The sequence below is a fragment of the Phoenix dactylifera genome, chromosome 2 (assembly GCF_051530095.1).
Source record: "Phoenix dactylifera cultivar Ajwa chromosome 2, Ajwa_hap1_PhDact_Kaust_v1.1, whole genome shotgun sequence".
Classification (NCBI taxonomy): Eukaryota; Viridiplantae; Streptophyta; class Magnoliopsida; order Arecales; family Arecaceae; genus Phoenix; species Phoenix dactylifera.
In genome coordinates, this window is record NC_143191.1 from 10957092 (window position 1) to 10973427 (window position 16336).

The following is a 16336-nucleotide window of genomic DNA, read 5'->3' on the forward strand; positions in this document are numbered from 1 at the left end:
CATCGAGGAGGCTCCTCTGGTGGGAGGGGTCATCCCTCATTGTCATCTAGGGAGGCAGTAGGCCCTAGCCATCCGCGGTCAGGGGGTGGACGACTCACAACTGCCCGATGAGGAGGTGGAGATCCTGCAGCGACATTTCACTTATATCTTAGTGCTGCTAGAGGAGCGCATCGAAACTGCGAGGCAATCCTGGGAGAGGGTGGCCATCATCATTCACAGTCTGGGATGGTGGCTTCCGGCTGATTGGTGGTCCGAGAAGTGAAAGAAAGGGGGAAGCTTGATTATGAGGTGGAATCCTTCCCTTTGGCAGAAGATCACCATATCCTTCATTTTAAGTCGAAGGATGATTGGGAGGAAGCATTGGCCGATGGGCGGGCCAATTTCTAGCGGTGGAGCCTTAGGCTCCCAACTTCGTTTTCGGCAAGTATGTGGTGAGGACGGCAGTCACCTAGTTGAGGCTGTCACAACTCTCTTTGGAATATTGGGTTAAGGAGTCTATATTTTATATCACGGTGGCCATCGGCCATCCGTTAGCTATGGACTCCTTCATGGACCAGCTAAAAAAGCTGGGGTATGCTCCGATAAATGTGATCATTCATGCCACGGTGCTGCTGAAACCATAGATCCGGATCCAAGGGAGGTCAAGGGTCTTCTGGAGACCGTTTGTGTACAAGAGTGTGCTAGTGTTTTGCTACCCGTGCGGAATTGGGCACTCAGATGATGGGTGTAAATTTTCCAAGATTGGAGGCAACTTTGGTGGTCGAGGATCTACCAAATCTCAAGAAAGCGCAGAAGTTGTGGGTTTCGTGGATTAAGGAGGAGGATAGGAACACCCGCTTCTTTCATCGCTCTACTATTATCAGGAAGCAGGGCAACATGATCTGGGCGCTGAGTGATGCCTCGAGAGATCAGATAGAGAAGGTGGATGAGATCTGGCAGCTGATCCTCGACTTCTTTAAAGGACGATAGTCGAAGAGCCTAGGGCAGTTTGCCCCTTTGTCCATTTTTGCCCCAGGCATGGGCATTGAGGAGGCAAAGAATGCTGCCCTCATTGCGCATGTGTCTGCGACTGAGGTGCGAGAGGTTTTTCTAACCATGGTGCATGACAATACTCTGGGCCAGATAGATTTCCTCCATTTTTCAAAAAATATTGGTCCATTATAGGACGTGGAGTAGTGGCAGTTGTCCAGCTCTTCTTTCGATTTGCGTCAATGTCCGATGCTTGAAAGAAGGCCTTCATCACCCTAATTTTGAAGAGGCATGATGCATCGAAGCTCTGTCACTTCAGGGTGATTAGCTTGTGTACCACCTTGTACAAGGTTGTTGCAAGGATTATGGCTAATTCCACCAAACTTATCAGCCCTAAGTTGGGGGCATTTGTAGGGTGTCGGTGCATTTATAATAACATCCTCATTGCTCAAAAATTTATGTTTGATCACCTTAGAGCTCCATATCAGAGAGGTCTTATGGCGATCAAGCTTAACATGAAGAAGGCTTACGACCGTATGAGCTGAGAGATTCTCCGAATTGCCCTAAAGGGATTTGGGTTCTATGAGGTTTGGATTTGGTAGATTCTGGGTTGTGTGTAGGGCCCATCCCTTTCCATCCTCATCAACTATATGCCCACCCCTTTCTTCCATTCCATAGCTGGTCTTTGTTAGGGTTGTCCTCTATTGCTGTATCTTTTTGTCATTTATGCTGACGCACTATCCAGAGCCCTGCAGGCTGCATGTATGAACCGTGATTTGGAGGCCTATGTGCCTGCCCCTGGTGCTCACCCGATCTCTCACTTGTTCTTTGCTGATAATTGCTTGTTGTTGGCCTATGGAACCATGAGGAATGAAGTGGTACTTGAACTTATTCTTGAGGACTATGATTTGGCTTCGGGTCAGAGAATGAACCTGCACAAGTCTATAGTGTGCTTTAGCCCAAAAATAAAGCTGAGGATGAGGCATGCGATCAGGGAGTGTCTTGGCATCCATGAGCAGGAGGGTCTCGAGTCCTACCTTGAAGTTTCTATTATAGGGTGGAGGCTGCGAAGAGTTGAGTGCACCCACTTAGAGCAGAGCATCTAAGAGCGGCTAGACGGCTGGCAGTCCCTTTCTTTATCCATGATGGGCAGACTCACCCTATTGAGATCAGTTCTTAAGAGGTTTGAGTAGCTGATGAGGAGCTTTTTGTGGGGCTCCTATAAAGGGGGGCATGATGTGCACCTCATGGCATGGGGGGTGGTATGCTAGCTTGTACAGGAGGGTGGTCTTGGCCTTCAATCCTTGGTGGTGAGAAGGGAAGCAACGATCGCCAGACATGTAGCCAGATTCATACTTGAGTCGGACAATCTATGAAGCGTCATGATGCGAGATAGGTACAGCAGTTGGACCCCTGGGAGGGATATTCGTGGGGGTTAGAGGTGCTCCATGTGGAGGGAGATATGTGCTCACGCAGCATTGGTTATGGCCAACATAAGATTGCAGCTTAGGGATAGGCAGAGTGTAGCAGTTCTGGGAGATGCATGGTTGGATGATCTTCTTTTTGAGTCTTTGACCGACCATGATCCACACTGAGATAGGGGATAGCCTATGGGTCTATGATCTTCTCTCCCCTGGGGAGGGAGGTTGGGACATGGGTCAGATCAGTTGCCTTTTTGGAGAGCATCTTGCAAAGAGAGTCCTTAATATGACTATCCCAAAGTCTAGGACCCTAGATGTGTGGGGGTGGAGATCCTCTTGCAGTCCGAAAGTTTGGGTAAGCGACCTTTATGGCCTATTTAGGGATGAGCAAGGTCAGAGCTATGACTGTGCTTGGGTTTGGAGGTTAGGACTCCATCCAAAAGTCACATTGTTTTTTTGGAAGGTCTCTTGGGGACATCTGCTGACCAGATCTGCTTTGAGGAGACGAGGGGTGACTGTTCCTTCAACCTGCCCTTATTGTGAGATGGAGAAAACTATGGATCATGTCCTTTTCCCATGTATGAGAGCATTGCAGATATGGGGATTAACTAATATCCCCCAGGAGGTTCTCTCTTTGTTGACCTCGGGGGCCACATTCCTGCTGCACCTGAGGAGTCGTTGGAAAAGACCCCAGTTTAGATTGGGTGCTGTTTTAACGGCGTATGCTGTGTTTCATATCTGGCTGGCGAGGAACACTTGGATCTTTGGAGAGAGCAGCCTGCCTTCTCGTCTAGTTCTAGATAGAATGCGGGCACAGTCTACCGAGTTCTCCCACCTCGACCATCTTAGAGTTTCTTTGATAGCTCGGGGCACCTAGGACTCTACTCCTGCTCTGGTAAAGTCTCGATTTGTGTATATCACCTGGGAGCCTCCACTCTCTAGCTTCTTCAAGGTGAACTTTGCATGTGTGTATTGGAAGATGGAAAGAGGGATGGCGCTGGCTTCATCATTAGGGGCCTTGATTCCAAACTAGTTACAGTGGGTGGGTGTCGGTTATACACTTGTTTTGTTCTTGGACAGAGATGAGGGCTACTTGGACTGGACTTAGACACGTGCGGAGTTTCTTGAGGGTTGATTCCACTATATTGGAAGGCGACTCGGCAACAGTGATCAGTTGGATCCAGGGGCGGGTAAAAGTTGTGGGGTCAAACCTTCTGATTCATAACATGTAGCGTCAGGTGGGTAGTTGTTTTACCTTTGTGGTGAGGCATGTTTACAGCAAGGCCAATAGTGCGGCGAACTGGATGGCCTCTTTTGTGTTGGATCAATCGGGAGAGCTTCTATAGACTTCGGTGGCTTATGGACCCATTATGTTTAGAAATATTTTATCAACTAATGAAAAAGAGATTACAAATTGTAATCTGAATTATTTAAATTGTCTTAATTTAACCAACATAATAAAACATGACAGAGAGTGGGATAAAGCAGCTTAAATAAAATTTATTTTGTACATAACATAGAATTAGTTTCAACTTAGAAGACCAAATATTTTACATAATACCCATTTTCTGTAGACAGAAAAGCCAAAAGACCAGCAAAAATTACATTTTCATATAAAATGTTGGCATATCATCAATCAAAAATTGCTTTTTTAAGTTGTTTGTGGACAAACATTTCCAACCTTCCCCTTCTCTTGGCTGGTTTAGCTGTCCTGTGTTGCATCAATCTTTCAAAATGAGAAAGTTCAAAAGGTCAATAATCAGAATCATGCTTTCTGATTAATTGATATTGTACCTATTCCATTCAGTAATTCTAGTTTAGGAACACAAAACATATAATTAACATTAATATTAGTCAGCTATGTTTGATCTGGTCCCAAGCTCCATGGACCTCGGGATGAATGTCCCATAAAACCAAACATGAATCCAAACATTGGGTAGTCTGATAATGCCAAACTAACTTCACCAAAGATGGATCTCTTTCTCTTAAACTAAGTCCTGCACGAGGAATCAATTAGGTCAGTTGCTAATCATGCTAGATCGGCTTCACCTTTTTCCTTTTCAAATTCTGAAGACACGCAGAGGGAGATGTCAAGGATTCCGAACATGGTGGTTGCTTAAAACCACCCTATTGTTCAAAAAAAAAAAAAGGAAAAAAAAGAAAAGAAAAAGTGATGCCATGTTCCTTTATTAGTTATCACAGGTAGCAGTAGGGTTACATAATACCAAAGAAAAAGATGATAAAAAGACCATAAAAGATGGTAAAACGACCAAAATATTTCACTTGACTGCAACCTTGGAAAGCTCGGCCGCCAGTCGGTCCAGCTCCTTATACGAGCTTCCCCCTTCTCTTACCGCTTCCAAAGCCCGCCGACTCAGCTCTTCCGCTCGATCCCTGACTCCCTTCGTCGACTCGCCTAGCGACTCGGCCACGACTCGGGCCAACTCGTCCGCGTCGGGCACCGCGTCGGCGCCTTCGCACAGCGCCACCCCGACTCCGGCCTCCTCCACCACCAGCCTTGCGTTCAAGAACTGGTCCGCGACCATCGGCCACGTCAGCATCGCCACCCCCGCAGCCACCGCTTCCAGCACCGAGTTCTACCCACAGTGAGTCAAGAACGCGGCTACCGCCCGGTGGCCCAGGATCGCCACCTGCGGCGCCCACCCCCGCACCACCAGCCCTTTCCCCGCCACCCGCCCCTCGAACCCCTCTGGCACCGCCGTCGCCCCCCTCGCGCACCAGATAAACCTCGCCCCGCTCCGCTCCAGGCCCGCCGCCAGTGCCGCCGCTTGCGGCGGCGCCAGTATTTGTGGCTCCCGAAGGCCACCAACAGCACCGACCCTTCCGGGCAGCCGTCCAGCCACGTCATGATCTCACCGGAGGCGGCGGAGGCCACCCCGCCACGCTCCACGGGGCCGTCCGGCGGAGCCAGGGGCCCCAAAGCCCAGATCCGCGGGTGCCCCAGATCGTTCCGGTGGTTGTCCAGATAGACCCGTTCCAGGTCGGCGAATGTGTTGAAGACGAACCCCCAGCTCCCAATGTTCTTTAAAAATCCCTCCTTTAGGAACTCCGAGATCGGTTCTCCTACTATGTGGGTCCGATAGAGAAACGAGAGCTGGCGCCAGGGTAAAACAGGGGAATTGGGGATTTCCGGGAGGGAGATGGGGCAATTGGGGTCGTCAAGATCCGATCTTTGAGGCATCCGGCGCCAGAGCACGTTGAAGACGGCGATGGCGAGGGCACCGGAGGGGGAGAAGACGAGGTGGGGAATGCCCAACTGGGCGGCGAGGTCGGCGGTCCAGCCGAGCAAGTAGTCGGAGACGATGGCGGTGAGGGAATGGGGAGTGGAGCAAGCCCAGCGGAGGAGGGGGTCTTGGAGGCCGGCGAGGGCGTGGATGAGGGGGCGGAAGAAGTCGTGGGGTAGGTCCTTGGAGTTCTCGAGGCCCGGTGGGAGGGCCGGGTAGTCGGGGAAGGGGAGGACAAGCGCGGCGACGGAGGGGGAGCGGGAGAGCAGGGGGTCGAGGAGGGGCCGGTTCTTGGTGGTGACGACGATGGTGACGGCGAGGCCGGCGCGGGAGGAGAGGAGGTGGGCGAGGTCCAGGAGGGGGAGCATGTGGCCCTGGCTCGGGTAGGGGATCACCAGCACGTGGGGCCCAACGGGCTCCGCCATTTATCTCTCTCTGGTCTCGTTCTCTGTTCTCTCTTTGAAGTGAAGAGAGAGCTGGCTATAAGGGCTTGGTTCTGACCACGGTGTTTGGGGATGGACCTGCGGCGGCGGCGGCGGCGGCCGCAGGGAGGGTGGGTGGGGTGTTGGATTATACACGTGTTAGCTTCTAGAAAAGGTAAGGTGGGGGAGGAGAGCACGTGGAGAGGAACAGGGGTTGTATCTTTCCCGCCAAATAAGGATTCCCCTTCTTCGCCGCGAATCCACCGTTGGGTTGCTTAACGATCGCTTCGAGATCTGTGCAGAAGATAAATGGAGTCATTCGGAATGCTTTGACATCTGTGCGTGATACGATCCAACGGTCGAGCGTTCTTTCGATCGACAACCCAAGCCTCGGGGGGAAGAAGTGATTGGCTCAACTTCACAAACCGTACCCAATCACCCATATGGGACAAGGTGACAGCTAGGTAAACAAGGAAAAAGGATGCACAAATGTAGGCAAGTCCTTGGAAAGCAAAACAACAAAAAGAAAAAAGAGAAAAAAAAAAAGGCTAGCTTCAAACAAACTTAATTAATCTTTGATGGATTATTTTATATGTTATCTCTCAAATTTTAGGGTAACAGGAGATACTTTTGACAATTGGATGCTAGCTAACAACTTCCTACAAGTTTTGTTTGTCAGACATCAAATGCTTCACATCATAACACTGCATTAGACAATGATTTTGGAAAAGATACACAGTAGATCATACTTTTTTGTAGGTCATACTTTGTGAGGTACCTCATGTGCTATCTAATTAATTTTTATTGGCACTTGTTAACACCCATTTTAGTAATTCTATGAATACTCAAAACATCATCTTATCCAAGGAAAGAATAGTTTGGAAGCGTCTAAACAAATATGCTACATATAGCCTCTTAGTTTACATGCAACCATGCAAGAGAAATGGATGCAGGTCATGATGAATTTTCTATTGCTTTTCTCTTTTCCTTAGGTAGAGCCCGACTCATCTCTTCTCCAAGGAAAAAACAATTCTTCCAGTCATTAATCACTAGATTTTTGTTGTTATTGTTGTTGAATTGATGCTTATTACGCTCATTTTGAGCTAATATGCTTCCTCAGTTTACCTCCAAATAGTTAGGGAGTTGATTAGGGTCCTTACTGATGGAACCAGCATGTCTTGAGAGGCAAAAATGATCATGAATAATCCACTAAGATATATGTTCATACTTCAGTATAGAGGTTTTCATTTTTATTTAAAGAGTTCGCCAAATTATAAAGGTATTTATTGGTACATGTGATGCCTTTTCTGATCATTAGTTGTTCCCCAATATGTAAAAAAGATGTATGATTTGAGACTCGGCTTCTCCAATTCAAGTATGAAGCAAAGGGGCATGGATTTTTTTTTTTCCTATGTTATAATTATATATATTCACACCAAAGCTCTCTTCCTACCTCACCCAACTTTTTCAATACATGTAGCATTCTGTTATTACATCTTGAATTAGCAAAATTACTAGATCTTGTATCTCAATATAATGCGACTCTGAAGAAAAGGGAATACTCAACAAAAGATTCAGAATCATAATGAAAAATGGTATATAGAAGTGCTAATGACTTGAATAAATCTATCACCAAAATTTTCTCATTGACTCACTAGAAAATGAAAAAAATGTCACCTTCTATTTCTACATGTTCAAACATCTTGCTAGTATAAAAGGCAACTTAAAAAATTGAGCTAAAAGGGGTCACTTATAAAATTAAGCTTTAAAATTTTTTGAATGTTAGCATGGAAGGCTAGTCAAAATCGGAGTGTTGGCAGGATAGAACCCAAGTAATTGGAATCCACGCCTGGTGAGTTTTTTCCGACTCTACCAATTAGTGCCCTCAATTGTGACTTTTAAAATTTAAAGATATTTTTTTTTAAAAAAAAAGATATCTATTGCAATAGAATGAAGAAACCCAATTAGCATGTAATTTGATATACCCACAAGTCAAACATTTTCACAACCACACAAACACAAATCCTAACACTTTTCAGTGCAATGCCAAAACAAAGTTTCTTTTAAATAGATGCTCAATGACAGATACATTTTCTTATTTCTATCTTAATAAAGAGAGATGGGAGAGACCCACAAAATATAGGTGTTAGTAAAGAGATACATATTTACAAATTGTGCACCGAAAATTGTTAGTAATGGAATGCCCAATTTGAATTTGGTGTCAAGAGATAATATAACTTTATTTTAATTGGCATTGAAGCATTATTAATGGCTTCAATACATCCAAATGGTGAAATCCAAGTATTATTGGTTGGGATTTGAGAACTAGTACACAAAGAAGAGTTTGTTTATAAAAAGAAGAAAGAAAAGAAAAAGGAAGGAGAGTTTTTAGTTACTTGCATAAAAATCATCGGAGCACATTTCAGGAAAAAAGATCATTAGAGATTCCTCACTGTAGTAAAAGATGGTTGTGAAAGCCTAAAAGAGAACGCAAGCTATTTTTCTATCTTACACTTCCATGTCTGGATTGAAATATTTAAACAAACAATTCCAAGCGTAAAGCAATTTGTTTGATCGTATGGGGCTGCAAATTGCAATGCAATTGCACTGCTTTTCTTGGAGACCCTGCCCTTAATGTTCCATTATGTATCCAATTTTTTTTTCAGAAACTAGGGCTGCAGTCTGGGCTGGATGCATTTAAATCTTGGGTTTGCTCAGCCCAGTCTTGGCCCCTTTAGCAACCCTACATTGAAATATAAAGCATGAAAGAAGATTCACCTTGGAGAATTAACTATGTCCATGTTTATAGGTAGTGTTGTTACTGTTGCTTAATTAGCATTGTAGCATTCCTCACTGCTTAATGGCTGAAGCTTGATAAGAACACTTGCATCTCCACCATGTATTTCAAACACTGAACAAACCATTCACATAAAGATTACGAAAAGTATAACTTTTTCTGCTTATCTTTCTGAGACGTAGGGGATTGATCTGATCAAACAGACTGCCAATTGGAGGAAATTCCTTGTTCGGATAGTGTTTCACCAAGTGCTTGACATGGATGTTTCTTCTATCATTTTTGTGAAATAATGGGCCGTGCCCCGACAGTTCTTCTCAAAAAAAAAGGAAAAAAGAAAAGAAAAAAAATGATTGATCTTCAGAAATTAAGGAACTAACCAAGTGGGATATCACAAATATTCCCTGCTATTCTTATGAATCACAGGCTGGATCAAATTTCATGCATGCAGGCTCTTGCAAAATTTCAAATACATAATATTCAGTATTTAAGAAACAGTTGGAACATTTTTTTTTTCCTTTTGAAAGGAGAAAGGGTTACACATCTTCCATCAAACATATCTTACAATGGATCTTTTAAACCTTAAATCAATATGTTGCATCAAGAACTTCTTGAAGCAGTAGTATAGATTTGATAGCAGAATACCTACATCTTTCATATGATTTAATGCTAAAAACTTCTATTCTCCACCTTTGTAACCAAACAGGTATTCTGATTTTTTGAGGAGTAATCACAACCCAATAGTATTTATATTGCTCAGAAAACCAAAATCTGTTAAAAAGCATGAAACATCGGTTTAGGGCATCTTTACAATCAAACATGAAAAATGAAGAAGAAGAATCACAGCCATCATCCTGTGTAAGATATCTATGTTCTATGAATCCTAAATCCATTTCAAATATACTCTGCATAAATTAATATGTAAATTATTTGCCCTATTATAAACAATGCTGAAGAAGTAGCTCACAAGATGCATATTCAGAATTATCTAACATTTCAAGTCTAAAGTTGGAGACTTAGTACAAACCTCAACCTCACTTATGGCCAAAATTGCCCAATTCTCAGTAGATGTTTCAATGTAACCAAGACTGGACTAGGAGGCTTAGAGGCATTATATATTGAACAGCTTATATATGTCTGGGTTTCTATTATTGACTAGCCAAAAACAAATCTAACCTAGGCCCTGTTTATCTAAGTAAGGGTAATAATAAGAAGTAGAAGAGAGGTCACCCTATCTAAAATACCGTTCATACAACTAGCTAGGGTTCCACATCAATATCCTTTAGTGGTATATCATTGTTGATTGGAGGCTTGCGACGGGCCCTCGCTGCGTAATCTTTGTTCAGCATGTTGAACATCTCAGTCACTGCATCTTGATGTTTTTGTATATCAATTGTCTGAAATGCATCATGAGATCCATGGGAGGCTGATAATGCTCCCCCTGGTGGTAATCCCAAGCTACCATGAGTTGAGGATGTTACAAAGACTTGGGGGCAGCGTTCTTGATTACTTGAGTGTTTTAGGCTCCCATGGGAACTCCCTTTAGAATTCATGCTGACTGCTATTGATGGGTTCGCCTCCGGCGAGGAGATATTATCCTGAGTTGGAAAAAACGAAAGAGAATGTACATGTTAGTGATTACTGATTGGAGCCTGTCCCCCTTGAGAGAGAGAAAGAGAGAGAATATTGATTGGAGAGGTTAGAAATCATGAAAATCATGATTAAACAAAATATTTTGGAGTAGCAAAAGGAGTTTGGGATTGCAGTAGTAATAGTTTTGGTTGCTTTTATTAGCGAAAACAGTTCATGTGACATTGTTTATCCCTAAATTGCCTGGGTAAGGATTCCAAACTATGTAAACTGAAATATGTTATTGTGTGAGTGTGAGCGAGTAGTGGGGGTGAATGAGAGAGGGAGAGAAAGACCTTGTCATGTTCGTTCATTCTTGATGACCTCAATAACTTCTTTGAAGAGTTCCTAGGCTTTCCTGCATCCAAAAAATCAAATATATACTTCAAATAGGAGGAGAACCATCCCTGACTTATGCCCATATTAGAATTCCTTCCGTTGCTTGCGAACACATGCCAACCATCCACAACTGTAAATATTTGGCATATTTTTGTAGCTGGTTGATGAATTTTGTACTCTTCCAAAAATAAAAATTGGTGTCTCCAACCCTAAATCATGCTTTCCAATTTTCAGAAGTAACATCTGATTGTTACCATACATCATAAACTTCAGGGCTTTTTGGTATATATGTAGGGGGAAAAAGAGATTCCTTTAAGCATCAAAAGCCGATTTCATACAAATACACTATGAGGTTCTCTTCTTTTGTCACTAAGATGTGTGGAGAAAAACAAAATCAAAAGAAAGCCTAATCTGCAAGTTAGTGGCATAGGAGCCTTTTCCTTCAGTTGTTCTTTGGGGGGTGGGTTTTGGGGGCACGATAGTCAGAACTGAGTGGTATCAGATCAACCAATTTGACCCTGGAAGGGATGCTTCTAGCACTCAACCCACTCTCTAATTTCAACTCCCTCTTCCCTCCATGATCATATTTTCCAACAGAAGGGTTTGCACCTGTGTTCATTGGGCCCTTCGCTTCCACCTCAGGTGTCTTCTCCACCTCATCTTTTGCACCCATCTTCCTTCCTCTTAGCCACTTGCTTCTGGTTAATGTGGTAGCTGTCCCAGTCTCATCAAGGAATACCTGCCAACAAGTTTAGCTCAAGAAACCAACTCAAAAATAAACCTAAAAATTTAATAGTACTTGAATGAGTAATAATATCAAAACCAACCTTATCACCACCAGTTGCCTTACTATTGCTGCCTACCATCTCGATTGCTACACCAAAAAAAACACTAAAGTTAATTTAATCATCCTAAAGTTCTGCCATTCCTTCATGTGGCAATGCAAGGTAGAAGAAGAGAGAGGTTACCATGGTGGACATCAGCAAAGGAGTCACCAAGAGCAACGAAAGAGAGCAAAATCCCAAGAAGAAAGATTTTGAACCTCATACACCCCATGACTTTTTACTGGGTAGGTTTGTTGTATAACAACAACAAAAAGAGAAGAGAGACAGGATAGGGGAGCTAAGGTTTTATAAAGAAGAGAATCCAAGCAAGCTAGTCAAAGCTAGCTTGCATTCCAACATGACCTCTTTCTATTATGATAATATATTAACTGTCCTTGTGGTCATTTTTTTAACCAGTCCCTGTTACTTCTCTTCCTTGGTCTAAAATTTGGTGCTTGGAAGGATCAAACCATGCAGCAGAGTTCAAAGTTTTGAGAGAAGAGAAAAACAAAAAAGTTTAATGCGGTTCTTAGCATCGCGTGGAATGGAAGATACGGGTGCTTTGCGCCTGTCTACCGCCATGCATGCAACGAGGAGAAAGTTGGAATGCAGTGGCCAAGGCTTTTGCCAACCCACCAAACCTAGGGTTTTGGACACCCTTTACTTTTATACTATTGGACCCAAGTCCCCATATCTTGAGCACACCTTTTTGGCCGGGTTTAGGGTTCCTTTCTTTGCATGAGTAGCCATGAGGAGATGCAAGTGGCTTGAGGTGAGTGCAAGAGAACCAAAATAGCAAGAGCCAAACTTGTTTTTGGGCACACTTCCTAATACTACTGGAGGCTATCCTGGCTGCCTAGTTTGTTCTAAAGTGTGAAAAGAGGTGTATAAATTTCTGTACACTTGTATGTTGACCAGCTATCGCCTGACCTTCGTCTGACTTTGACTCTGACACATGTCCAGATACCATTGGATAAGTTCAAATTTAGTCATAGTCAAATTGTAGACAGACTGAAATTGTAAGAATCTGACATTGTGTTAGAAATCTAATCTAGTAGTAGTTATATCAACAGGGCCAAGATTCTGTGTGGAACAATTAGGATGTAAGGATTTTTTCAACTTTTAATCGTCGATTTGGTCTTGGCTTGCTCCTCGAAAAAAGAGTTTGATGAATATCTGTTTAATCACACATACTTTAATTAGCGAGCAATGTGATTTCATTTCAGGGTTTGTCGGGTTCCAAAATACGCGACCATTAAACTACTTGCTGTGTGCTAAGAAGTTGATATGAAGTTATTAGCATGAAAGTGAGATACATTATAGAAATAGCTTGAGAATATTGTTCCTGATTCAAAGATATCAAAACTTGTGAAGCCTAGTACCTATAAGCTTAGGTTTTCCGAATGTTTGGTAATGAATGAATTGTTTGTTATTAACCCTAGTGTAAAAATAAGAACAATGGTAGATGGCGTGAGCTGTCTCGTTTGACTTATCATTGGAATTCAAACATCTAATGTGATGTTGCTTCAATCAACGGTATTGTTGCTGAGAACAAAAGCCTAGTAGAAGAATAATTCAGTGTACGTTTGAGCATTATTTCCGGATTTGGTTGGGCACGTTTGGAAGCACGGCCTCAAGGTATGTTTTTCGTGTACCACCTCAAAGGTATATTTTAGCAACCAAGATCCTCTACGGTGCAGGGGCTGCACCGTAGAGTGTGCATCTCTTGGTGGCCATTATCAGAAGATGGACAGCCATCAGATAACATACAATTTTGTATGACATCTCGTGTGCTCATGGACTATCTTGTTTTATGGTTGTCCATCTCTTGATAGCAGTCATCCATGGCTTTACAGTATTCTGCTGTGCTGCATGCATACCACAGAGGATCCATGTTCATATTTTAGAGGGCTTAGTGGTTGAAATATGCATCATGAAAACATGCACAAAATGCCTTATCAAGGCTGAGTTTTTGCACAACTTATGACAATTTCCCAAGTTTACATACAAATGTTGGAATTTTTCAATTTACAAAAAGTTCCCCGACAAACTTATATTTGAAAACAGAAATTTTAAATAATTATGCAGCATGAAAATTGGCATCTCGAGAGGTTCTATATCTTTTTCTCTTTTTATGTAAGTTCCCTGACTAATATGAACTTAAAAAGCATGGGGTCTTTTTTATTCTAGAAATGCTTTGGGATCATCTGGTGTCAATTAAGAGCCACAAGTAGATACTTCAGGGTTTGAGTAGCACTGGACGTTGCCTGCCTTTGCATCCTTTTGCTTGCCAATGAATCAGGTACTGCCATACCGTCCATGAGTAAATGCTAGACCAACCAGGGGGTTTAATTATAAAATGTTAATAGAAAAAAAACATAGAACAAACTTGGATGAAGTTAAGACACTTAGAAGATGGGAAAACCAGGCCCTCTAATAACACTGCTTTCCAATGGAGGAGAATTTATTTTTTCAGTCTTGGGAGGTGTTTTACCAAGTATTTGGCATACGATATTCTTGCACCATGTTGTGAAATAATTAGTGGGTCTGTTTGAATATTTCTATAGAAATGGGTTGAAAATTTTATAAAAATCGGACCTTGTTGACCTATCTAACTTATATTTTTTAAGAGCTTGGCCAAGCTCATTCTAAATTATAGCCTTTAGGCTACAAGAAAAAAAAAATATCCCAAATAAATTAAGCTGGATGTTGTTTGGTTAATACAGAGACAGACTTAAATAGATGGCTCAATTCCGAAATCCTAAAATTTTTTAGCTCAATCATGTAGGAATATCCAAACATATCCTTAATCCATCAAGAAAAAATTAGGAATTAGACAAACTGTATTCACTAACAAAAGCATATATACCAACATTGAAAATAGAGGCTTAATTGCTAATGGTACGCCATGATAGGATTCTTTTTCCTTCAACATAATTATTATAGACTAAACATCATTTGTTAAATTAATGCTTGCCAAGGGGATGTTTTTAACTATTGGACACCTAAAAAAAAGTCCTCCCATCAACAAAATAATATTTCTTCAATTAAACCACTCCCTTGCACATCTAAACTACACAATGCAGTTCCAAACTTTGAATCACAACAAAATCAAAATCAAATGGGCATAGTTGGATCCTGTAGCCCTTTTATTTTTTAAATTTTTCTTGTGGCCAAGAGATTGAAGCTCGCAAAGTGACAAGGGCATCAAATCAAGAGCCATAGGAACTTGTTCAAGGGACTGGGACTCTTAGAATTACCAACCTTCATATTATTATCAATATTAAAGTGGATGAAGTCAGAAAACCGTGCTGAGGACCAGGCTTAGGGTTTTGGGGGGAGGGGATAAGTTCAGAACCCGAGGGCGTGCTGCCCAACTTGCCACCAGTGGAGGACTTTCCGAGAAGCGTGTCAACTGTTGATAAGTCGGTTCCAAGCTGGGTAGAAAACCGAGCCACGTGGTTCCTGTGCTACGTTGGACTTTGCCACTTGTCATTCCACAAGTGGCAACCCTACGTGCAAAATGTTACGTGGGAGGGTTGTTAGAATAATTTCAAAATATGTGTTTTCACTGGTTGCGTATTTTTATTTTATAAAATAGGTTAAACGTATGATTCATAATGGTACTAGGTTAAGTACAATATGATGTGTGATCATTTTGTTTTATGGGTTTGGTGCATCTTGGATCTATAGGATCGAGTCCTATTTATTGTGGTAATTGATGAGGTCGGAGCGCATCCACCCAAACCCCAGAGCTCAGTCCCCACCGGGCTCAGACAGCGGAAGCAACTGCTTCTCCTCAGAGGTATTGTTCGCTTTGAAGGGAGTTTCATAGTCTTTTCCCAACGTACGGTTTTGCCTTGCAAAAGACGCCGCTGAAGGGAAAGGGGTTGCCCCCCTTCATTTAAGGAACAGACATCTCCGCTATCTAGTCGATGTAGGACTAAGTTCGGACCCTTTATTCCCACAACAATAATTTTGGCATGTAGGATAGGAAACCCTATTAGAGTTTGGAGCCCTTAATGGGAAGGCTTCCTTATGTTTCATATATAAAGGCTAGGTCCCCCTCTCCTTTTCATATGGTTTATAGCTTGCCCCATTGACGACTATTTTTGTGAGGAGCATGGAAGAAAAGATCCAACCGCTATTATTACATGTGATTGAAGAATCATATTCAATATGTCTTCCACAGATATATCTCTCAAACTTGAATACAGTGTTATTGTGATTATAAATCTTAGCATGTTATTATTTATGGTTTACAAGAATGGCCACAAAAGTTAGCAGCCATGTGTGGCACGTCCAATGTAGCACGCAAAATAATGTATGTGGGACCCCAAAACTATTGTACTTTGAAAGATCATGAAGCATGGTTTTAAGAGCAGTGATGGTGATCAAAATACAACTGTTAAGTTGGAAAATTATGGTAGTTAAAAGTTCTAAAACTTTCAAATTAAAATATCGATCACTTTGTCGTAATGGAATCTATAGCATTTTGATAGGTTAAAATGACGATATAAGAGATGCTCTTAACCCAAAGGAAGCAGCATGCAACACACGGTTTACATCTTCTTTTGTTATTATATTCCTTATCATGCTTTTTATTCATTAGAATTTACTTTCTCTTCTTTTCATTATCTTGACGAAACAAGTGGAAAACTCTGTATTCCTCCTTACATATATGCATACACAC

General features: G+C 42.4%; 1 protein-coding gene and 1 pseudogene across 1 annotated transcript; both read right to left on the bottom strand.

The window, feature by feature from the left end:
* Positions 1-4412: 4412 nt before the first annotated feature.
* On the bottom strand, positions 4413-6188 carry LOC103706617 (UDP-glycosyltransferase 89B2-like; annotated as a pseudogene).
* Positions 6189-9826: 3638 nt separating this feature from the next.
* On the bottom strand, positions 9827-11945 carry LOC120112596 (uncharacterized). Its single transcript, XM_039132180.3, has 5 exons — positions 11788-11945; positions 11647-11693; positions 11429-11558; positions 10777-10838; positions 9827-10449 (listed from the first exon to the last, which is right to left on the bottom strand). The coding sequence occupies exons 1-5, from the start codon at positions 11873-11875 to the stop codon at positions 10111-10113; spliced, it is 666 nt and encodes a 221-aa protein (XP_038988108.3). The 5' UTR covers positions 11876-11945; the 3' UTR covers positions 9827-10110.
* Between the last annotated feature and the right edge of the window lie 4391 nt (positions 11946-16336).